This window comes from Pristis pectinata, chromosome 3 (assembly GCF_009764475.1).
Source record: "Pristis pectinata isolate sPriPec2 chromosome 3, sPriPec2.1.pri, whole genome shotgun sequence".
Taxonomy (NCBI): domain Eukaryota; kingdom Metazoa; phylum Chordata; class Chondrichthyes; order Rhinopristiformes; family Pristidae; genus Pristis; species Pristis pectinata.
Window position 1 is genome coordinate 98,373,000 of NC_067407.1, and position 24,160 is coordinate 98,397,159.

The window sequence follows — 24,160 nt, forward strand, 5'->3', positions numbered from 1 at the left end:
TGGGGTAAGCAATGTAATTGCTGTAAGACATCACAAATCATTTATTCAAATCTTCTTGGCAATAAAGGGCAACATAACATTTGCCTTACTAATTGCTGCATCTGCATATTATTTTTGCAATGTTAACATGCTGCATGTTAATTTTAAGTAACGTGTACAAGGACACCCAGGTCCCTTAGAACATTAACATTTCCCAACTCCCTCCACTGAAAAAAATTGTTCTCCTCCCCCCCCCCCCCATAGGTCTCACTTTTCCATATTTATATTATTGGTCACAACTTGAAACCTCTTTGCATCTTTACCACTACTCACATTCCCACTTCGTTTTGTGTCATCAGCAAAATCGAAAATGTTACATTTAATTCCTTCAGCCAAATTGTTGAGGCCCAAGCACCAATCACTGCAGTACTCCAGCAGTCACAGGGCACCAACCTGAGAACAACCAGTCCATTCCTACTGTTTTCTATACCTTGGCCAATGAAGGCAAGCACGCCATGCACTTCTTCACCACCCTGTCCATCTGTGTCGCCACTTTCAGGGAACTGTGTACCTGTACCCCCAGGTCTCTGTCCTACAGCACGCTGCCTTACCAGTCAGCGTGCATGCCCTGGCCTGGTTTTACTTCCCAAGGTCACAGAACTGAAAAAAAGAGAAACAAAGGACTGCAGATGCTGGAATCGCTTTTAATTCAAGCCGTCCAGTCCAAGCCACATTGTGACCGCCTGCTTTCCCCCATGGACGCTGCCTGGCCTGCTGAGTTCCTCCAGCATCATCGTGTTTTTCATCGCAGAACTGAAAACTTTTTTTTCTTTCCGCTAATGTTGCCTGACCTACCGAGCACCACTTAATTTGGAAATAACCCGAAGCCGCTGGAAGGAAATCAGAAGACTGTTCGGAAGGCGGTTCTGCTGCGCAGCGGCAGAGGGCGGGCAGCCAGCGGCGGAACAGCCGCGCTTGGAGCACCGGCCTCTGACCTGCCGACGCGCCCGACGTCCCGCCCGCGTCGCCGGTTGCCAAGCGCCGGTGGCCGGCCGTTGGAGGGCGGCGAGGAGCCCCGTCCGCGTCGAGTCTCCTCTTGCCTCCCCATCACCTGCTGCGTCGAGCCTACGGTGAACCCGCAGAGCGGAACACCCGCTGCCTTGTGAAAGAGGGAGGCGGCCTTGGCTCTAGGTATGGCCGTGTGCCTGAAATCCGACGAGAAGGTGAGAGGGGAGGAGAGGGGAGGGGGAGGGAGAGAGAGGGGAGGGGGAGGGAGAGAGAGAAAGGGGAGAGGGAGGGGGAGGGAGAGAGAGAAAGGGGAGAGGGAGGGGGAGGGGGAGAGGGAGGGGGAGGGGGAGGGGAGGGGGAGGGGGAGGGGAGGGGGAGGGGGAGGGGAGGGGGAGGGGGAGAGGGAGAGGGAGAGGGAGAGGGGGAGGGGGAGAGGGGGAGGGGGAGAGGGGAGAGGAGAGGAGGAGAGGGGGAGAGGGGAGGGGGAGGGGGGAGAGGGGAGAGGAGAGGGGGAGGGGGGAGAGGGGAGAGGAGAGGGGGAGGGGGGAGAGGGGAGAGGAGAGGGGGAGGGGGGAGAGGGGAGAGGAGAGGGGGAGAGGGGAGAGGAGAGGGAGGGGGGAGAGGGGAGAGGAGAGGGAGGGGGAAGGAGGGGAGAGAGGAGAGGGAGGGGGAAGGAGGGGAGAGAGGAGAGGGGGGAGGGGGAGGGAGAGGGGGGAGGGGGAGGGAGAGGGGAGGGGGAGGGAGAGAGAGGGGAGAGGGGGGGGGAGGGGGGAGGGGGAGAGAGAGGGGAGGGGGAGGGAGAGGGGAGGGGGAGGGAGGGAGAGGGGAGGGGGAGGGAGAGAGAGGGGAGAGGGAGAGAGAGGGGAGAGGGAGGGGGAGGGGAGGGGGAGGGGAGGGGGAGAGGGGAGGGGGAGGGGGGAGAGGGGAGAGGAGAGGGAGGGGGAAGGAGGGGAGAGAGGAGAGGGAGGGGGAAGGAGGGGAGAGAGGAGAGGGAGGGGGAGAGAGGAGAGGGAGGGGGGGAGAGGAGGGGGAAGGGGGGGAGAGGAGGGGGAGGGGAAGGGGGGGAGAGGAGGGGGAGGGGGAAGGGGGGGAGAGGAGGGGGAGGGGGAAGGGGGGGAGAGGAGGGGGAGGGGGAAGGGGGGGAGAGGAGGGGGAGGGGGAAGGGGGGGAGAGGAGGGGGAGGGGGAAGGGGGGGAGAGGAGGGGGAGGGGGAAGGGGGGGAGAGGAGGGGGAGGGGGAAGGGGGGGAGGGGGAAGGGGGGGAGAGGAGGGGAGGGGGAAGGGGGGGGAGAGGAGGGGGAGGGGGAAGGGAGGGGGAAGGGGGGGAGGGGGAAGGGGGGGAGAGGAGGGGGAGGGGGAAGGGGGGAGAGGAGGGGGAGGGGGAAGGGGGGGGAGGGGGAAGGGGGGGAGAGGAGGGGGAGGGGGAAGGGGGGGAGGGGAGGGGGAAGGGGGGAGAGGAGGGGAAGGGGGGGAGGGGAGGGGGAAGGGGGGGAGAGGAGGGGGAGGGGGAAGGGGGGGGAGAGGAGGGGGGGAGAGGAGGGGGAGGGGGGGAGAGGAGAGGAGGGGGAGGGGGGGGAGAGGAGGGGGGGGAGAGGAGAGGAGGGGGGGGGGGGGGAGGGGGAGGGAGAGGAGAGGAGGGGGAGGGGGGGAGAGGAGGGGGAGGGGGAAGGGGGGAGAGGAGGGGGAGGGGAGAGAGGAGAGGAGGGGAGAGGGAGAGGGAGAGGGAGGGGGAGGAGAGGAGGGGAGAGAGGAGAGGGAGAGGGAGGGGGGGAGGAGAGGAGAGGGAGGGGGGGAGGAGAGGAGAGGGAGGGGGGAGAGGAGGGGAGGGAGGAGAGGGAGGGGAGGGAGAGAGGAGAGAGAGGAGAGGAGGGGAGAGGGGAGAGGGAGGGGGGGAGGAGAGGAGGGGAGAGAGGAGAGGGAGAGGGAGGGGGAGGAGAGGAGAGGGAGGGGGGAGGAGAGGAGAGGGAGGGGGGAGAGAGGAGAGGGAGGGGGAGGGGGAGAGAGGAGGGGAGGGAGGAGAGGGAGGGGGAGAGGGGAGAGAGGAGGGGGAGGGGGGAGAGGGGAGAGAGGGGAGAGGGGAGAGAGGGGGGAGGGGGAGGGGAGGGGGAGAGGGGAGGGGGAGGGGGGAGAGGGGAGAGGAGAGGGAGGGGGAAGGAGGGGAGAGAGGAGAGGGAGGGGGAAGGAGGGGAGAGAGGAGAGGGAGGGGAGAGAGGAGAGGGAGGGGGGGAGGAGGAGGGGGAAGGGGGGGAGAGGAGGGGGAGGGGGAAGGGGGGGAGAGGAGGGGGAGGGGGAAGGGGGGAGAGGAGGGGGAGGGGAAGGGGGGGAGAGGAGGGGGAGGGGGAAGGGGGGGAGAGGAGGGGGAGGGGGAAGGGGGGGAGAGGAGGGGGAGGGGGAAGGGGGGGAGAGGAGGGGGAGGGGGAAGGGGGGGAGAGGAGGGGGAGGGGGAAGGGGGGGAGAGGAGGGGGAGGGGGAAGGGGGGGAGAGGAGGGGGAGGGGGAAGGGGGGGAGGGGGAAGGGGGGGAGAGGAGGGGGAGGGGGAAGGGGGGGGAGAGGAGGGGGAGGGGGAAGGGGGGAGGGGGAAGGGAGGGGGAAGGGGGGGAGGGGGAAGGGGGGGAGAGGAGGGGGAGGGGGAAGGGGGGGAGAGGAGGGGAGGGGGAAGGGGGGAGGGGGAAGGGGGGGAGGGGAGGGGGAAGGGGGGAGAGGAGGGGGAAGGGGGGGAGGGGAGGGGAAGGGGGGGAGGGGAGGGGGAAGGGGGGAGAGGAGGGGGAAGGGGGGGGAGAGGAGGGGGAGGGGGAAGGGGGGGGAGAGGAGGGGGGGAGAGGAGGGGGAGGGGGGGGAGAGGACGAGGAGGGGAGGGGGGGGAGAGGAGGGGGGGGAGAGGAGAGGAGGGGGAGGGGGGGGAGGGGAGGGGGAGAGGAGAGGAGGGGGAGGGGGGGGAGAGGAGGGGTGGGGAGAGGAGGGGGGGGGGGAAGGGGGGAGAGGAGGGGGAGGGGAGAGAGGAGAGGAGGGGAGAGGGGAGAGGGAGGGGGGAGGAGAGGAGGGGGAGCGAGGAGAGGGAGAGGGAGGGGGGGAGGAGAGGAGAGGGAGGGGGGGAGGAGAGGAGAGGGAGGGGGGGAGGGGGGAGAGAGGAGGGGGAGGGAGGAGAGGGAGGGGAGAGAGGAGAGAGAGGAGAGGAGGGGAGAGGGGAGAGGGAGGGGGGGAGGAGAGGAGGGGAGAGAGGAGAGGGAGAGGGAGGGGGAGGAGAGGAGAGGGAGGGGGGAGGAGAGGAGAGGGAGGGGGGAGAGAGGAGAGGGAGGGGGAGGGGGAGAGAGGAGGGGGAGGGAGGAGAGGGAGGGGAGAGAGGGGAGAGAGGAGGGGGAGGGGGGAGAGGGGAGAGAGGGGAGAGGGGAGAGAGGGGGGAGGGGGAGGGGGGAGGGGGAGGAGGGAGAGAGGGGAGGGGGGGAGGAGGGGGGAGGAGAGGGGAGGAGAGGGAGGGGGGAGGGGGGGAGAGAGGAGAGGGAGGGGGGAGAGAGGAGAGGGAGGGGGAGGGGGGAGAGAGGAGGGGGAGGGGGGAGGGGGGGAGGAGAGGGAGGGGGGAGGGGGGGAGAGGAGAGGGGGGAGGGGGGGGAGAGAGGAGAGGGATGGGAGGGGGAGGGGAGAGGGAGGGGGAGAGAGGAGAGGGAGGGGGAAGGGGGAGAGAGGAGAGGGAGGGGGAGAGGGGAGAGGGAGGGGGAGAGGGGAGAGGGAGGGGGAGAGAGGAGAGGGAGGGGGAAGGGGGAGAGGGAGGGGGAAGGGGGAGAGGGGAGAGGGAGGGGGAGAGGGGAGAGGGAGGGGGAGAGAGGAGAGGGAGGGGGAAGGGGGAGAGAGGAGAGGGAGGGGAGAGGGGAGGGAGGGGGGAGAGGGGAGGGAGGGGGGAGAGGAGGGGAGGGAGAGGAGGTGGGAGGGAGGAGGGGAGGGAGAGGAGGTGGGAGGGGGGAGGGGAGGGGAGGAGGTACATGGGCAGCTAACAGCACAACCGTTTTGAAAGTGGCATTTTCACCTCCCCTAATGTAAGCATCTGGTTTGGAAGACGTTGTTTGTGGATTTGTAAATTAACGTCTAAAACCGAGCTGGATTGACCAGGTCTGATTTTGAACGTCCCCGTCAGCCTTGTCCCCGTCCACAGAGATACTTCAATGCACCGTTCTTCAAGTGTTGTGTTTCCTTTTTTTGAAAAAAAACAAATGCAGTTTCTCCTTCTAGAATTTCAATCCATTTTCCGATTTTAGGTAATTAATTATATCTAGAATGCGGATACTTTTGATCAAGAAAGCAGCTAGAATTGTCACGCTGAAGACGGTGTGTTTACATGGCATTTCTTGGTAATAACGAGATAAGATTTAATGCAATTTCCGCCTTGCATCGAGTGGGTACTTTGTGCACAAATATAAGGAAAAAAACAATTATTTTTCTAAGGGAACGGCGAGCGAATCCAAGCCATTTGTGTTCCCTAATGTTATTAATTGATTGTCTTCCGAGCTCTTGATGAGAAGATTACTGAAAGATGTCCTTCGGCTTTGTTAGTTGCATTTGCCTTTTAGAAGATAGAAGCTACAACTATGGAGCTTCTTCCATTTATAATATGTAATATTTTTAAGCATTAGTTGCAATGACGGATTAGAGGTTGGTAATAAAGATTATGCAACAGTCATGGAAACATAGTCAGTTTTGATACAGAGTTGATACAGAAACTTAAAGATTCAGATTTTGTGCACCTATTGTTCAGACTCACTCAAAACAAACGTTGACTAAAGTTGAGCAAAACAAAAAGCTGAGATATAATCAAATTTTTTCTGTCTTGAAACGGAATGCAAAAGAATGAATGGAATGAATTTGGCCATGGTAATTTGAACATGGGCAAGAGAGTTTAATAGTGAGCAACTCAGACTACAGCTTCTACACATTATTACTCTTTGAACGGTATTTATTAATCATTGTAGTGCAGTGTAGCTTTAGTTAATCTTGTTTTAGAAGAGAATGAATAAGGCTCTGCAGTTTTTGCTTATTGAGTTACTCCCATTTATTTCAGTGTACAAACCTGAGGTCTAATTATCTAAATTTAACTCTGTTTACAATTGCTATATATTTGTTCTTGTCATTATCCAATTCTCATGAAAGATCTGCCTTTTTAATATTCACTAATCAGTGAATTGTTTATGTGAATGGAAACCAAAGCAATGAAAACACAGTTATTTCACTATCTAGCTCCATAGAATCAAAGAAATTTAAGACACGTCAGGAGGCCATTTGGCCTATTGTGGCTGCTAGTTGTAAAAGAGCTACACAGTCTATTCCCACCTTCTCTGTAGTTCACAAGGAAACAAACTACTTTTTAAACTGTGCTAAGCTGGTTCTACTTCCCACCATTTCAGGCAACTTCTTTGGGATGAAATGATTTTCCAAATCCTTGGGCTTTATGCATCTTTTTTTTTGATCCAACTGTTAAGAGAAATTAGTCTGCAATTTTCCAGTGCAGTCTCATCTTTTCCTGTAATCTGGTGATCAGAACTGTAAGTAGGTTCAGCTGGTTCTGATGATAGGTCTTCAACCTTTCAAGCTGAAACATTAACTGAGTGACTGAATGTTTCCTGTATTCAGAACTGGGCAAGTGGTAAGGGAGTATGGGGACTGGAACCCCAGGTGAGTGGAAAGGGAGCATGATATGGAAAAAAGGACATACAACATAGAACAGTATAGCACAGGAACAGGCTCTTCAGCTCATGATGTCTGTGCTGAACATGATGCCAAATTAAACTAATCCCGTCTTCCTGCACAAGATCTATATCCATCCATATTCATGCCCCTATCCAAAAGGGCTTTAAGCACCACAATCTCATCTGCCTCCACCACCACCCCTCCCTCCCCGATTCTGACTGTCTACCCTATCTATGCCTCTCAATTTTATAAATTTCAAATCAGGCTTCCCCCCTCAGCCTTCAATCCTCCTGAGAAAACAATCCAAATTTGTCCAACTTCTTTTAGCTTGTGCCCTCTTGTTCAGGCAGCATCCTGGTAAACTTCTTCTGCATGCTCTCAAAAGACTCCACATCCTTCCTATATGAGGCAACCAGAACTGCACACAATACTCCAAGTGCAGCCTAACCAAAATTTTGAACAGTTGCAACGTGACTTCCTTACTCTTATACTCTATGCCCTGGCCAATGAAGGCAAGCAGGCAATATGCCTCCTTTATCACTCTATCTACTTGTGTTGCCACTTCCAGGGAGCTATGGACTTGGACCCCAAGATCCCTTTATACATTAATGCTGTTAAGAGTCCTGCCATTAACTGTATACTTTCCCTTAATGTTGACCTCAAAGTGCAACGCCTCACTTGCCTGGTTTAAACGCCATTTATCTGCCCATATCTGTAATTGAGCTATACCCTGCTGTATCCTTTAGTAACCTATTGTACTGTACACAACTCCAATCTTTGTGTTGTCTGCAAACTTACTAACCAACCCACTGACGTTTGCATCCAACTCATTTATATGTATTACAAACAAGAGGTCCCAACACCGACTCCTGGGGAACACCACTGGTCACAGACTTCCAGCCAGAATAACCACTACCCTCTTCCATAGGCAAGCCAATTCTGAATACAAACTACCAAGTCACCATGGATCCAATGTACCTCAATCTTCTGGATCAGCTTACCATGAGGGACTTTGTCAAATGCCTTACTAAAGTCCATGTAGACAACACCCACTGCCCTACCCTCAATCACCTTTGTCAACTCTTAAAAAAACTCAACCGTTTGTACAACATGACCCACCCTGCACAAAGCCACGTTGACTCTCCCCAGTTAGCCCATGCTTTTCCAAATGCGACTAAATCCTATCCCCAAGAATCCTCTCTGGTACCTACCACTGATATGAGTGAGGCTTAACAGCCTACAATTCCCCTGATTATCCCCATTTCCTTTTTTAAAGGAAAGAAAGGATATTGGCCATTCTCCAATCCACTGTGACCTTGCCCTTGGCTAGAGAGGATACAAGGATCTTCGTCAAGGCCCAAACAATCTCCACTTTTGCCTCTCTCAAAAGCCTGGGATAGATCCCAGCAGTTCCTGAGGACTTAATGCTCTTGAAGAGATTCAATACCTCATTGAGCTTAAAATGCCCTAGCATATTAGTATACCCCACACTGATCTCCCTATCCTCCACATCCTTCTCCTTGGTGAATACCAATGCCGAGAACATAAGAAATAGGAGTAGGAGTAGGCCATTTGGCCTGTCAAGCCTGTTCTGCCATTCAGTAAGATTATGGCTGATCTGGCTGTGGACTCAGATCCACCTACCTGCCTTTTTCCCATAACCCTTAATTCCCCGACTATGCAAAAGTCTATCTAACTGTCTAACCTCTTTTACCTCCCTATCACATCTGAAACGTCAAAACCCTGGAACATTGAGCTGCCAGTCCTGTCCCCCAAGTCTCTGTAATGGCCACAACATCAGAGTTCCATGCACCGATCCAGGCTCTAAATTCATCTGCCTTACCCATAATACATTGAAATACATTGAAACAAACACATTTCAACCCACCATTCCCACAGTGTTCATTAACCTGTCTCTGCCTTTTCTTCCTTTCAGACTTGTTTATCAAACTACCTTCCCATCAATCCTGCCGCCTGCTCACCTGTTGCTTTGGTTCTCGCCCACCTGCCACTCGAGTTTAAACCCTCCCAAGTAGCACCAGTGAACCTCCCTGTGAGGATACTAGTTCCCTTTCAGTTCAGCTGCAACCCTTGTACAGGTACCACCTGCCCTGGAAGAGAGTCTAATGATCTATATATCTGAAGCTTTCCCTCCTGCAGCAGCTCCTTAGCCATGCATTGAACTGCTCTATCTTTCTATTTCTTGCTTCACCAGCACATGGCATGGGTAGTAGTCCTGAGATTACAATTTTGGAGGTCCTTTTTTTAAACTTGCTACCTAACTCTCTGAATTCTCTTTGTAGGACCTCATCTCCTTTCCTGCCTGTGTCATTGGTACCAATTTGGACCACGACCTCTGCCTGCTCACCCTCCCCTTCTCAGAATATCCTGTGCCTGCTCGGAAACATACTGGCACCAGGGAGGCAACATGCCATCCTGGAGTCTCACTTGCGACCATAGAAATGCCGGTGTGTGCCCATGACTATAGAGTCCCCTATCATTATTGCTTGTCTAGACTTTGCCCTACCCTGCTGTTCCATAGAGCCAGTCATGGTGCCACTGCTCTGGTTGCTGCTGCTGGTTATTTCTCCTGCGAGGGGCCATTCCCCCACCTCCCCACAACACTATCCAAACAATATACTTGTTTGGGAAGGAGATACCCAAAGGAGCCTCCTGCACTACTTGCCTGCCTCTCCTGGTCACCCACCTATCCGGTTGAACCTTGGGAATGACCACCTCCCTGAAGCTACTATCTACAACCCTTTCTGCCTCCTGTATGCTCCTCAGTCAGTCCAACTACCAGTCCAATTGATCCATGCAGTCTGAGAGGAGCTGCAGCTGGAAACACTTCCTGGAGACATAATCATCAGGGACACCTGACTGCCCCTGATCTTCCACATCTGTCCCCTTTATACACACTTAAAAATAAATCTAGTGGGGAAAAGCCTGCTGGTCGTCAATGGAGTAACAGCTACATGCTGGAGCTCCTATTTATCTTACCTTCTCAACCCGGTTTGAAACTCTTTCTCTAATTGCAATTTTACTTCACCATGGCTACAAGGGCTGCCAAAGGTACTAAAACTACTAAAAAAAGATGACCCTCCTGCATCTCTGGAATCTATTTTACAATTGCTTCGAAAACACATAGATGATTCTTCCAAGAAATTTGAACAATTTCAAAAGCAACTTCAGCAGATTAATTCTAAGTTGGATTCTTTCCAAGAAACTTTACATGATCATGACGAACAGATTAAACAGCATGAAGCATCTCTCTCGGTTCTGGATGAGAAAATTGATGACTTGGAAAAGCTTTGTGAAAAGCAATCTAAAGCTAATGGAAAGCTAAAGCAGAAGATTATTGACTTAGAAAACAGGACCAGAAGGAACAACATCAGAATTCTCAGTCTTAGAGAGCTTGTTGAAGGCAATCAACCTACTGAATTCTTTGCAAACCTATTTGAATTGTTCTCTTCTATTTTAAAAGCTGCACCTGAGATTGATAGAGCACATAGGTCACCGGTGAACAAATTTCTTACAGAAGGCAAATCCAGGTCAGTCATTATCTCGCTGCGTGAGTTTCAAATCAAAGACCTTTTAATTTGTGAATCCCGCCGAAGAGGAATGATTAACTACCAAGATTACAAGATTAGAATCATTGAAGATTTCTCACCCGAAGTTATGAATGAACGTGTGAAATCTAAAAAGGTCATGTCGGAGCTTTTTAACCAAGGTTATAAGCCTTTGCTCCGCTACCCTGCAAAGCTAAGAATTATTCTGAAAAACGGCTCGCACAAATGGTTTACCTCTCCTGCAGATGTTCAAGCCTTTCTGGAATCTGAGGATTGAAATACTCTGTAATTTTCTTCATAAACATCTACTTTTTAAAATTTTTTACGATAACTCTTTACTAACACTTTGAATGTTTATGTACTTTGATTTTTGATCTCTTTTTTTGACACGTGTATATAATATTCTTTTGAGGTTTTTTTTACTAATAAACTAACGAGATGCTTGTTATTCCATGATTTTGAAACCGTGGTGTTTTTTTTTAAAGTTACTGTTTTGACTGGGTTGAAAATTACCAACCTTGAGAAATTGGCAACAGGATTGTTTGGGTTATACTGTCTTTAGGTAGAGATGCCGGCTTTCTTTTGGTCGGCTGCTTTCTCTCTTTGGGTGGGGGGAGGGGGATTGGGTTCTTTCTTCGGAAGCTGTTTTGGGCTTTTAGCCAAGTCTATTGTTTAGTTACCTTATCGGAAAGTTCAGTGTCTTATTTGAATCTACATTCTAATATGGCTTATGTATTACCTTGTTTATTATTCACAGTTAAACGTTATTAAAATGGATCGACTGATTAATGAGTTTTAATGTTAAAGGACTAAACCATCCTGTAAAGTGAAACAAGATTTTTGCTTACGTTAAAAAGTTCAAAGCCTCAATTTATTTTTTTTTACAAGAAACTCATACATGCAATTGTGATACTTTATGCTTTTATAGCTGATGGAGAGGGATGGAATATCATTCCTCTTTCTGAGCTAAATCCGGGGGGGGGGGGGGTTTCAATCTTTATAGACAATACTGTTTCATTTGTTCAACATAAGGTAATAACGGACATTAACGGTCGTTTTGTTATAGTATCAGGGAAGTTAGATAATAGACTAGTGGTATTTGCCAATATTTATGCTCCGAATACAGACGATCCAGGAATTTTTGAACGATTTTTTGCACTTTTGCCAGATTTGAATCTTTACTTTCTGATTCGAGGAGGAGATTTTAATTGTTGGTTGGATTCAAGGTTAGATAGATCATCTACTAAACCAGCAGCTCTTAATAAATCAGCTTTATTTCTTCAATCTTTTTTAATGAAAACTGGTGTTACTGATGTCTGGTGTTTTTTTACAACCAGATGACAGGGAATATTCATTTTTTTTCTCATGTTCATCACACATATTCCAGGATTGATTTTTTTTTATTGATAGTCAAATGATTTCATCAATCCAATCCTGTGAATATAAAGACATTGCTCTTTCAGACCATGCTCCTGTGTTTTTATCTCTAAGTCAAATAAACAGATCCTGGCGTTTTAATCTAATTTTGCTATCTGATAAAGATTTTTAAAAATTTTTGGAGAAACAAATTACTTTCTTTTTTAAAGATAATACCCTGGGAGAGACCTCTAGTCTTATTATATGGGATGCTTTTAAAGCCTTTATTAGAGGACAAATTATTTCTTATGCAGCAAGTGTTAAGAAAAAAGCTAATACAGAGAACATTGATTTAGCCAATGAATTGAAACTTCTAGACCAAAAATATGCCTTGGATCCAGATCCCACTTTATATAAAAGGCGAGTTGAAATTAAAACTAAATACGATCTCCTTTTAGCATATCCAATTGAGAATCAACTTTTAAAAGATAAGACTCAATTTTATATCCATGGAGATAAAACAGGTAAATTATTGGCTAATCAATTAAAAATCTCTGTAGCTAGACAGCAAATTAAAGAAGTTCACAAAGCCAATGGAGAAAAGACAACAGACCATTTAGAAATAAATGATACTTTTAGAGAATTCTATTCCAAACTTCATAGTTCTGATTCTCCTAAAGATGATACTGTAATGAACAACTTTTTCGACCAATTAAACATTCCTACACTCTCTGCTGATAACCGAAAACAACTAGATAAATTTATTACTCATGAGGAAATTGCCGAGGTTATACGGTCAATGCACTCTGGAAAGATACCAGGCCCTGATGGATTTCCGGGAGAATTCTATAAGGCTTTCTCCTCGCTGCTTATACCTTTATTTAAGTTCTGTTTTTTGGATTCTTTTAAATTGGGAAGGTTACCACAATCCTTTTATGAAGCTTCCATTTCACTTATTCTTAAGAAGAATAAAAACCCAGTGGAATGTTCTTCATACAGACCAATTTCTTTACTGAATGTTGATGTTAAAATTTTATCTAAAGTTTTGGTTCATAGATTAGAAAATATTTTACCATTATATCCGATGATCAGATGGGGTTTATCAAAAACCGTTACTCCCACTTTAATATTCATCATTTATTGAATATTATTTATTCTCCTTCTAAGGAAATATTAGAATATGTGATTTCTCTAGATGCTGAGAAGGCCTTGGACCGGTCAAGTGGAGTTATCTATTTAAAACCTTAGAGAAATTTAACTTTGAACCTGATTTTATTCAATGGATTCAATTACTTTATCTCCTTCTGCTCGTGTTCTTACTAACTTTCAACTTTCTGAACCTTTTAAACTCCAATGTAGAACTAGACAGGGATACCCTTTGAGCCCTTTGCTATTTGACCTGGTCCTAGAACCTTCAGCTATCGCTTTTCGAGAATCTACAGAGATTGCCGGTATCTTTAGGAGAGGTACCACCCACAACGTTTCACTCTATGCTGACGATTTACTGCTCTTCATTTCTAATCTTGAGACTTCGTTACCTTCTATGCTTTCTTTACTTTCCCGTTTTAGCCAATTTTCAGGATATAAATTGAATTTACACAAGAGTGAACTTTTCCCTTTGAACAATCTGATACCATTTGATATTAACCTTCCTTTTAAGATTGTAAGAAATTATTTTACCTATTTGGCTGTAACTATTACTCAAAATTATAAACATTTATTTAAAGAGAACTTTCTTGCTTTAATGAAATATGTGAAAAGGGTCTTACCAAATTGGTCACCCCTCTCTATATCGCTGATTGGCCAAATTAATTCTATTAAAATGAATATTTTACCTAAATTTATATATCTATTTCAGGCTTTACCTGTTTTTATTCCTATGTCTTTTTTTGATTCTCTTGACTCAATTATATCTTCTTACATATGGGAAAATAAACATCCTAGATTAAATAAAGTTCATTTTCAGTAAGCTAAAAATAATGGAGGCTTTGCTTTACCCAACTTTAGGTTTTATTACTGGGCAGTCAATATACGAAATCTTACTTTTTGGTTACATTGTATTAATCATGAGGCCTGTCCAGTATGGGTTTCTTTGGAAGCTAATTCTGTTTTTAAAAAAAAAATTCTATTATTTCTTTGCTTGGCTCTTCACTTCCTTTATCAATAAATAAACTAACTGATAATTTGGTAGTTAAAGATGCTTTGAGGATTTGGTTACAATTTAGAAAATGCTATGGTTATTGAGATTTTCTTTGTCTAGTCCCATTTTTGCTAATTTTTTCTTTAAACCTTCTAGGACTGACATAGTTTTTAAAGAATGGGATAGATTGGGTATTACTTGCTTTCAGGATCTGTTTGTTGGAGGAAATTTCTTAACGTTTGAACAATTGTCAACTAAATATAATTTGCCAAAAACTCACTTTTTTCGATATTTACAAATTAGAGATTTTCTCCGATCTCAAGTACATACCTTCCCTATAAGTCCTGATAAGAACTTACTAGATGTCATTTTTAATTTGAAGGCTTTTTATGATGCTTCAATATCTAAGATTTATGGTAGGTTATCAGGAATGAATAAGGTCCCTTTAGACAAAATTAAAAACGCTTGGGAACGTGATCTGCAGATTTCAATTTCTGAGGAAACTTGGAATCAAATTTTTAAACTGGTTAATACTTCATCATTATGTGCGCGTCATTCCCTCCTTCAATTTAAAGTGGTCCATAGAGTTCACTTGTCCAAAGACAAGTTACCGTGTTTCTGTTCAGATATATCTCCTTATTGTGACAAATACAATAATGGAGAGGCTTCTTTAATTCATATGTTTTGGTCATGTCCGAGTCTGGAAAAATACTGGCTAGAGGTATTTCAAACTTCTTCTGTACTTTAAAATAAATTTTAAGCCAAATCCTTTAACTGCATTATTCGGGATTGTTGGAGAAAAAGATACAATTCTGGAGACTTCCAACTTACACATATTGGCCTTCATTTCTCTTATAGCCAGGAGGGCTGTATTGCTTAAATGGAGGAAACTACTCCGCCCACTCATGCTCAATGGTTATGGGATGTCATATCTAAATTTAGAGAAGATCCCTTGCTTTATTTCTGGATCTATTCTGAACTTTCAAATATTATGGGGACCTTATTTAAACTGCTTTCAAAACCACTGATTTGGTGCTTAAAGTACAGATATTGGCTAATACTACTATGTCTTTAGGATGTTACTAAACAGCTTTGGTTCTGGTAGTGGGGTTAGATTTTTTTTATAATAAAATTATTCCAACTTATTAATTGTTATCTTTTTTGTTTATCAATATGAAGCATTGTGATTTCTAGTGTGATTCAATATAATTATTTTGTAACATTTTTTTTTCCTTTGTTTCATGGACTTTATTAATTTCAAACAAAAAATACAAAAATATTGAAAAAAGAAAAATAAATCTAGTGGTCTTAAGGAGAAGTAAACACCTTCAACACCATATCTTGCCCTAACCTTGTTGCTGCTCACCTTCCTCACTGAAGCCTACTATAGCATTTCCACCTCAAAGCAGCCTTTCTCAAAACGGCCACTCCGCTAAAGCCTGCCTCCCTTTTACTTGCTGCTAAGGCTGTCGAGACTGGAAATGCTGAGGCTGTCAGGACTGACAAACATTACCTGGTGAACCAGATGCCGAATCGTTAGGATTTCTGAATAGTCAGATAGCAGATTATCAGAGTTTTACTATAGATAGTCCCTACTCCTGTACCCAGGAAGGATTGAAAAATAATGATCAGAATCGCTGCAATTTCTTTCCTTTCCAAACAAAAACATAGCCTGGGATATACTTTATTTAAACCTGGTGACGTGTTCCCTTTCAAAGTTGTTAAACCCCTTGGTTGCTAGTGGACACTACTCTTTCCTTCATTTTCCTCTTGCTCTTTATGTGCTTATAAAACACTTCTCAATTTTCTTAAATTTTACAAGCCAATATTTTGCTTTCCTAATTGCCCTTTTCAATTTTACCCCTATACCTAGAAAATACTTCTTGGCTTTATGCAGTATGAAACTGTTTTTTTTTTTGCTTCTATCTTGTCCTTTTTACATTGTGTCATCCAGAATTCTTCATGGGAATATGTTCATCTTGATCCCCATGAATCTCCTTGATTGTCTTTGCTTGACTGATTGAGCTTTAAATAGCTTTATTCCAATCTATTTTTGCTAAATTACTTCAGTTTAGTGAAATTGGCCTTTATCCAGCTTAGAACCTTTATATTTACCCTTTAACATAACTGTGCTAAATCCAACTGAATTCAGATCACTACCACAGAAGTATTCTCCCACTGATGTTCTTCCATCTGCCAGTTCAGAAGTAAAGATTTCATCTTTTATACTTTGAAATATTGCTTCTTTCAATTCAGCCAATCCAGGAGATGGGAGGATCCTCCATGCAGAGACTTTCTGCCAGAGATGGACTGGTCCACAAATGAGGAACAAAATTGACATTTGCCTAGGTCATTGCCGCAAATTTAGCTAGAATTGTTGAAGTCTTAATTTCACAGTTTAAAAACATGAAAATGAAAAAACTTAAATGTGATTTTTAAAAAAGCTCAAGACATCATAAAAGATTAAAACATAGAATAATACAACACAGGAACAGGTCTTTTGGCCCATGATGTTGTGCCAAACTGCTTAAACTAGTACTTAAACACCTAATCTCTTCTGCCTACACAACATCTATATCCATCCCTTCTCTGCACATTCATGTTCCTATATAAGAGTCTTTTAAATGCCTCTATCATATTTGCCTCCATTACCACCCATGGCAGTGCATTCCAGGCACCCACCACTCTGTGTAAATAAACACTTGCCCCACACATCTCCTTTGAACTTGCCCCCATCACCTAAAATGCATGCCCTTGAGTATTAGATGTTTCAGCCCTGTGCAAAAGATACCGGCAGTCTACTGTATCTATGTCTTATAAACTTCTCTCAGGTATCCCCTCAGCCTCTGCCACTCCAGAGAAAACAACCCAAGTTTGTCCAATCTCTCCTTTATAGCACATGCTTTCTAATCTTCTGCACCCTCTCCAAAGCCTCCACATCCTATAATGGGGTGGCCAGAACTGAATGTAATTCTCCATATGGGGCCTAATCAAAGTTTTATAAAGCTGCAACATAACTTCCTGATTCTTGAACGCAATGCCTCAACAAATAAAGGGAAGCATACCATATGCCGCCTTTACCACCCCATCAAGCTGTGCAGCCACTTTCAAGGAGCTATGGACTTGGACCCCATGACCCCTCAGTATATCAACACTGTTAAGGGTCCTGCCATTAACTGTGTACTGTCTCTTAACATTTCATCTCCCAAATTGCAACAGCTCAAGTTTGGCCATATTAAACTCCATCTATCCATATCTGCAACTGATCTCTATCCTGCTGTATCCTTTGGCAGTCTTCTCACTATCCACCACGCCACCAATCTTTATGTTGTCTGTGAACTTAACTAACCCACCCATCCATGTTTTCAACCAAGTCATTTATATATATTACAAACAGCAGAGGTCCCAGTATGGATCCTTGCAGAACACCACTAGTCACAGACCTCCAGCCAAAATATGTCCCACTGACCACTACCCACTTTTAAATATTCTTCTTAAATACCATGAATAGCTTGTTAATCTCATTTTGTTCAGAGATTTTTTAAGAGTTCAAGATTTTGGAATTAGTTTTTTAAACCAGTAACCTATTTAAAGCCTTTTTAAATCGCCATTCTCTGACCTAAAGTTCTTGCAATTGTTCCATTCTATTAAATTAAATGAAAGAATACCCTTTGCATCTAACACAAAATTGTCTGTTGTCATTATAGCATAGCTATTGGGTAATTTGTCCAAATTCCCTCTGATATGCTGAATAAGGAGTCCAATGTTGTAGTGCAGCCTAATGCCCAGTTGTGAGTTGCTGGCACCCATCTCCCAATTTCTCCAACACACTGCATGTTTTGATATTCAAAATTTTCTGTCACTTGTGCACCCATGGACTTTGTGGGAGGCTAGAGGATAAATTGCGAAGGCCCTTGAGGAGATTTTTGCTTCATCATTAGCAGCTGGTGAAGTTCCCGAAGACTGGAAGGTGGCTAATGTTGTTCCATTATTTAAGAAAGGTAGCAAGGACAAGCCGGGGAACTACAGGCCGGTCAGCCTGTCATCAGTAGTGGGGAAGTTACTGGAGGGAATTCTGAGGGACCGGATCTACCAGCATTTGGAAAGTCACAGTCTGATTAGGAGCGTGGCTTTCTGCGTGGAAAGTTGTGGTTGACAAAGCTTTGAGTTTTTTTTGAAGAGGTAACCAAAAAGGTAGATGAGGGTAGGGTAGTAGATGTCATCTATTTGGACTTTAGCAAGGTCTTCAACAAGGTCCCGCGTGGTAGGCTGGTCTGGAAGGCTAGGTCCCATGGAATCCAAGGAGAGCTAGCTAAATGGATTCAAAATTGGCTCGGAGGTAGGAAACAGAGGGTAGTGGCTGAAGGTTGTTTCTCAGAATGGAAGCTGGTGACTAGTGGTGTGCCGCAGGGGTCGGTGCTGGGACCCTTGTTATTCATTATTTAGATAAATGATTTGGATGCAAATGCACAAGGCTTGATCGGTAAATTTATGGATGACATGAAATTAGGAAGTATTGTTGATAGTGAAGAGGTCATTGTGGATTACAGAGGGATCTTGATAGTTAGGGATGTGGGCTGAGGAGTGGCAAATGGATTTTAATACAGAGAAGTATGAGGTGATGCATTTTGGAAAGTCAAACCAGCGTAGTACTTGTACTATGAATGGTAGGGGACCAGGAAGTGTAATGGAACAGAGTGACCTAGGAGTACAAGTGTATAGTTCATTGAAAGTGGCGTCACAGGTAGACAGGGTGGTGAAAAAGGCGTTTAGCATGCTGGCCTTCATCAGTCAGGGCATTGAATATAGGAGTTGGGACATTATGTTGCAGATGTACAAGTTGTTGGTGAGGCTGAACTTGGAGTACTGCATACAGTTTTGGTCACCCTAATATAGGAAAGATGTGGTTAAACTGGAAAGAGTGCAGAAAATATTTGAGGATGTTGCCAGGACTAGAGGGCATGAGTTACAAGGAGACGTTGGCCAGGCTAGGTCTTTATTCCTTGGAGGTGAATGAGGGGTGATCTTACAGAGGTTTCTAAAATAATGTCGGGCTGAGATAAGGTGGCTGGTAGCAGTCTTTTCCCCCAGGGTAGGGGAATCCAAAACTAGGGGGCATAGATTTAGGGTGAAAGGGGAAAGATTTAAAAGGGACTTGAGGGGCAAGTTCTTCACACACAGGGTGGTGAGTATATGGAACAAGCTGCCAGAGGAAGTGGTTGAGGCAGGTACAATAGTATCATTTAAGAAGCACTTGGATAGGTTGATGCAGGGGCAGGGCTGAGAGGGATATGGGCTGAACACAGGAAATTGGGACTCGATGGGTGGGCATCTTGATCAGCATGGACTCGTTGGGCCGAAGGGCCTGTATCCTTACTGTATGACTCTATTACTCTGTGACTTACACAGAGTAATAACTGCAAATGTAGACAGTCTTGTGGTCATTTTTCTACAAATAAAAATAAATTCCCCAAAGTATTATCTAATTGATCCCCTTGCAATATTGTTTGCCTTTATTTGATGTACTCTGTTCATTATTTAGAAATAAGTTATGGTACTAGGTCTATTTTAGTAGATCAAGTATTTTTATTGGCTTTGATAAACTGTCTGCTCTCAGACTAGATCATGAAATAGGTTAGAATTTCGAGGTCTCAATTCAACCGCATTTTGAGAATGCATGGTTCTTAATAGACTTGAATATAATAAGGGGCATACGTAAGATTTTCAGAGCCTGCAAATATTGGTAGTGAAGTAATGAGGATAACAGGAGGTTTAGGATATGGACATACTGGCAAGATAGGCATACACAAGGCGATGTAATTTAAGCTGGACTGTATATGATATATTTTGGAAGAAAGAATGAGAAGAATTTTTATGATAAATTGAGCAACTTTAAATTGAAGGGAGGGACTTAAGGGTTATTGAAGATCTTTGAGGGCTGTTGCTAAAGCTATTAAAGCATACGATATCTTTTGATTTTATAGAGAGACATAAGAGTTTAAGCAATGATATCTTAAACCCATGCAAATTATTGTTTAGGCCTCCAAAACAGAAACTTTGCATGACATGATGAAGGCACACACAGCCCAGTTGACCCTGCAGGTGGTCCTTGCAACACCCATGATCAATTTCTGATTATTGATTCCTGCTGAACACCACTAGTCATAGCTCTATTTTTCTTTCCGTGGATACTGATTGACCTTCTGAGTGCTTCCAGCATCTATTTTTTTCATTTAGGTTTACAGGATTTGCAGTGCTCTGGCCCCTATTGTTTAGGTCTTAGCTGGATTTATTTACACATTTCAGAACTCAACATTTTTAGAAGAATGTCACAGCCTTGGTGTAAAGGATGGATGTCAGTTATATTATTAGAGAAATCGGTATTTTCCATTCCCCTACATCGAAAATGCAGCCTCCTCCACATCAGTGAGACCTGACGCAGATTAGGGGATTGCTTCACTGAGCACCTTCGCTCCGTCTGCCGGAACCTCCTCAGTAGCCAGCCATTTTAATTCCACTTCTCATTCCCACACTGACATGTCAGTCCATGGCCTCCTCTACTGCCAAGTTGAGGCTGATTGCAGATTAGGGGAACAACACCTTGTATTCCAGTCTTGGTAGTCTCCAGTCTGGTGGCATCAGTATTCATTTCTCTAACTTCAGGTAACCACTCCCCCTCTCTTCCCCCGCGCCCCCCCCCCCCCCACCTTTTGGTTTTCCCTTATCCCTCTGGACCCTTTACTCCTCCTTCCCCTGCCCTGCCTTCATGACTTGCCCATCACCTACCCCTTCCTCCCTCTGGTTCCCCACCTCCTTCCCTTTATTCCATGGTCTAACGTCATCTATCAGATTCCAGCTCATTCAGCCCTTTGCCTCTTCCACCCATCGCCTCTCAGCTTCTCACATCATTCCCACTCTTCCCCACTCCGCCTCCCCACCTACCTACCTTCCCCCCTCACCTGGATTCACCTATCACCCACCAGCTTGTGCCCCTCCCCCCCCCACACCCTTTTATTCTGGTTTCTGCCCTCTTTCTTTCCAGTCCTGATGAAGGGTCTTGACCCAAAATGTTGACTGTTCATTTCCCTCCATAGATACTGCCTGACCTGCTGCGTTCTTCCAGCATTTTGTGTGTGTTGCTCCAGATTTCCAGCATCTGCAGTGTCTGGGTATTTTTCTAGCTGTTTTAAGCATAGAAAATGGCAGAAATTTAATACTTAAAATTCAATTATCAATGTAGGTAACATAGAAATATGGTAGAATAGTGGTTAAGTTACTGTATCAGTAAAGACCTGAAAAATAATTCAGTGACAAGAAGTGAGATCCCTTAGTGAGGCTGAGGAAATTAAACTTAGTTAATTAAATAAATCTGCAAATAAAAAGCTAGTATTCGTCTGGCCTCTAACACTCAAAATCTATTCCAATTTAACTGATTCTTTTCTGTCCTTTGATACAGCCCAGCACATCACTAAGTTGTATCATAAATCAAAATATAAACCAGAAAAGAAAACCAGACAGATTAACCCACATTGACCAAAGTACCAAACATGATGAAGGTGCACAAAGCCCAGTTGACCATGCAGGTCTTCCTCCCTGTACCTGTGGGAACTTGTGCCAATATTAGGAGAGCTGTACCATGGATTAGTCAAGATTGTCATACTTACAGAATGCTTCCAACTCTTCCATTACTATCTTTTGGTATTTTCTGTCCACTGATAGGATAGATCCATCAGAGGTTGTGCCATAGTGACAAAGTTGGGCAAATGAGGCCCTGGAAATCTTCCATCTTGACTGCATACTCCTGTAAGTTTCATGGCATTAAATTTAATTTTAAATGTAAATTTAAAAAAAAGATTATTTTAACTTGTGCTGGTATTGTGTTGAATACAGATTGGAGACATTGTCAAAATCTTTAATTCATTCATTTTGATGCCAATAAACTTCGCTCACAAATCTACCTCATTATGGCCTTGCACCTTACTGTCTGTCTGCACTATACTTTTTCTGCATTCTGTTATTGTTTTCCCTTGTACTACCTCAATGTACTGATGTGATGAAATGATCTGTATGGATGGCATGCAAAACAAAGTTTTTCACTGTACCTCAGTACAATAATAAAGCAGTTTACCAATTTTTATGCTCCTTTTTTTACATTCTCAGGACATTCAAAATGGCCAATGATGTACCTTTTTTAAAGTGTAGTTGCTGTTATAATATAGGAAACCAGGCAGCCAATTTATGTACAGCAAGGATCAACAAAGAGCAACATAATACCTTCCAGGCAGACTTATTTTGGTGATATTGATTGAAAGATTGTTCAAGATATTGCAGCTAACTCCCTCGTTTGGTGAAGCAGCCAACATAATCAAAGACCCCCCCCCCCCCCACCCCACCCCACCCCACCTGGGTCATTCTATCTCTTGTCCCCTCTCCCATCAGGCAGAAGATACAGGAGCTTGAGGGCACATACCACCAGGCTCAAGGTCAGCATCTATCACACTGTGATAAGACTATTGAACGGTTCCCTTATACAATAAGATGGACTCTTGATCTCATGATCTACCTTGTTATGACCTTGCACCTTATTTTCTACCTGTAATGCACTTCTCTGTAGCTGTGACACCCTCAATGCACTGTGTAATGAATTGATCTGTATGAATGGTATGCAAGACAAGTTTTTCACTGTACCTCGGTACAAGTGACACCCTCAATGCACTGTGTAATGAATTGATCTGTATGAACGGTATGCAAGACAAGTTTTTCACTGTACCTCGGTACAAGTGACAATAATAAACCAATACTTGTTCATTGCAGTGTCTTGGGATCTTTTGCATCCAGTGGAGAGGGCACATGGGGCCTTGGTTTATCTCCAAAACTGCAGCACTTCCTTAATGCTGCACTGGTGTGTTAGGCTAGAATTTCATACTCTGATCTCCAGAGTAGGACCTGGACAATTTACTGACCTACCTAAGGTGACAGAGCACCCAACAGAGTCACAAACTAATGGATTTATATTCTTCCTTCTACTTAGAACATTTTAATTCTGAATCGTTTAACTAAGTTGAGAATTTTTTGATGTATTTTTGCAGAAGGAAATTTAATAGTCCCCATATTTTAAGTTTTGTAATTCATTAGTTCTCATGGCTTGTTTGGCTCTGGAGTTTCTGGAATATTAACTTTGTGTTTGGTTTTCATTCTATATTTTTGCTTGCTTTTATTTTAAATGTACCCTTGACCCTGCTCGCCTTAACAATATTACAGTAGTAACAGTGTTGTATTTTGTTGAAATGACATAAGTAAATCATGAATTTCAGGGAAAAAATGATTTTCTGTTTTTAAGAATGAAAGTGATTTCGATCCAGAAGGGCAAGTTTATTATGTGGACACTGAAGATTCCATAACCTCCAGCAAATTGTGTGGCAAGTCCAATGAAGACTACTATGAGAAAATAGAGAAACTAAAAAATGCACATGTTTATGCTATGGCGAAACTAGAGAAATTGTACAGGAGTAAACTCCATGTCAGAAATGATGTCATTGATTCAGAGGATCTTTGCGAAACTCCACTGTGTTACAGGTAGGCACACTATCACTAATTATGATAAGTTAACAGGAAAACTAAATTGATCTTGCTGTCTACCACAATACAGAAGAAAATTAACTGTACACTTCTAGGTTTGAGGCATCAACAAAATGAATAGTATAAATTGTTACTTCAATACTGTTTTGAACTGAGTATCGGTATCTGTTGATAGACTCACAGAGCAGAACTCTTAACTTTTGGACTTAGAAATAAATACGTATATTGACTTTATCCTCCTGCTTTACTTCTGGTTTCCCAGCACTTTTCCCAGTCACTGTCATTCATGTTCCTTTTCCAGTCTTCAATCTGCATTATATTCTGCTGACTCTCTTTCTTGCTGCTATGCTATGTTACCCTCCTTCCTGGTTGAGAATACCTCTGATCATTATTTTATCTCTTTGACTCTACAGAACCTGGCAATCGCTTTCATCTATCTATTCTACCATACCAAGCAAAGTTATAAGGAACTTTTTAACAACAATTTCTTAAACTCTCAACTATTTACCTTCAGCATACTGACATCAGGATTTCATTGGTCTGCTTGACAAATAACTTGTTCCCATCTTCAGTGTCCTTATCAGCACAAGATCCTGGATCTAGCCCACTACTGCAAAGCCACAACAGCTAGCTGAAATCCTTGAGTTGCAAATTCCAAGAGCACATTTGCAATCCTTCAGTTGAACCACTGTCATCTTTAAGAAAAGGATGGCACTAAGTTTTCTGGTTTTATAAACAGTACCCTGTAATATTCCTTCTCCTTATTCTTTCTTTCATCTGATGTTTCCTTTGAAGAGTCGTAACTATGATAGTGTCACTGAAGCATGCTCCAACATTCCAATTTTAAGATCCACCAA

General features: G+C 45.0%; 1 protein-coding gene across 2 annotated transcripts in view; it reads left to right on the forward strand.

The window, feature by feature from the left end:
• Nucleotides 1-575: 575 nt before the first annotated feature.
• Nucleotides 576-24,160, forward strand: part of fam161a (FAM161 centrosomal protein A) — a 32,855-nt gene continuing 9,270 nt past the window's right edge. Inside the window, exons 1-2 of one of the 2 annotated variants that reach the window (XM_052012767.1) lie at nt 576-1,202; nt 23,065-23,300. In XM_052012767.1, coding sequence (XP_051868727.1) covers nt 1,173-1,202; nt 23,065-23,300 — 266 coding nt within the window. In that variant the 5' untranslated portion in view covers nt 576-1,172. Of the gene's footprint in view, nt 1,203-21,459; nt 21,528-23,064; nt 23,301-24,160 lie in introns of those variants that run through there. The other variant, XM_052012768.1, reaches the window with a different exon arrangement.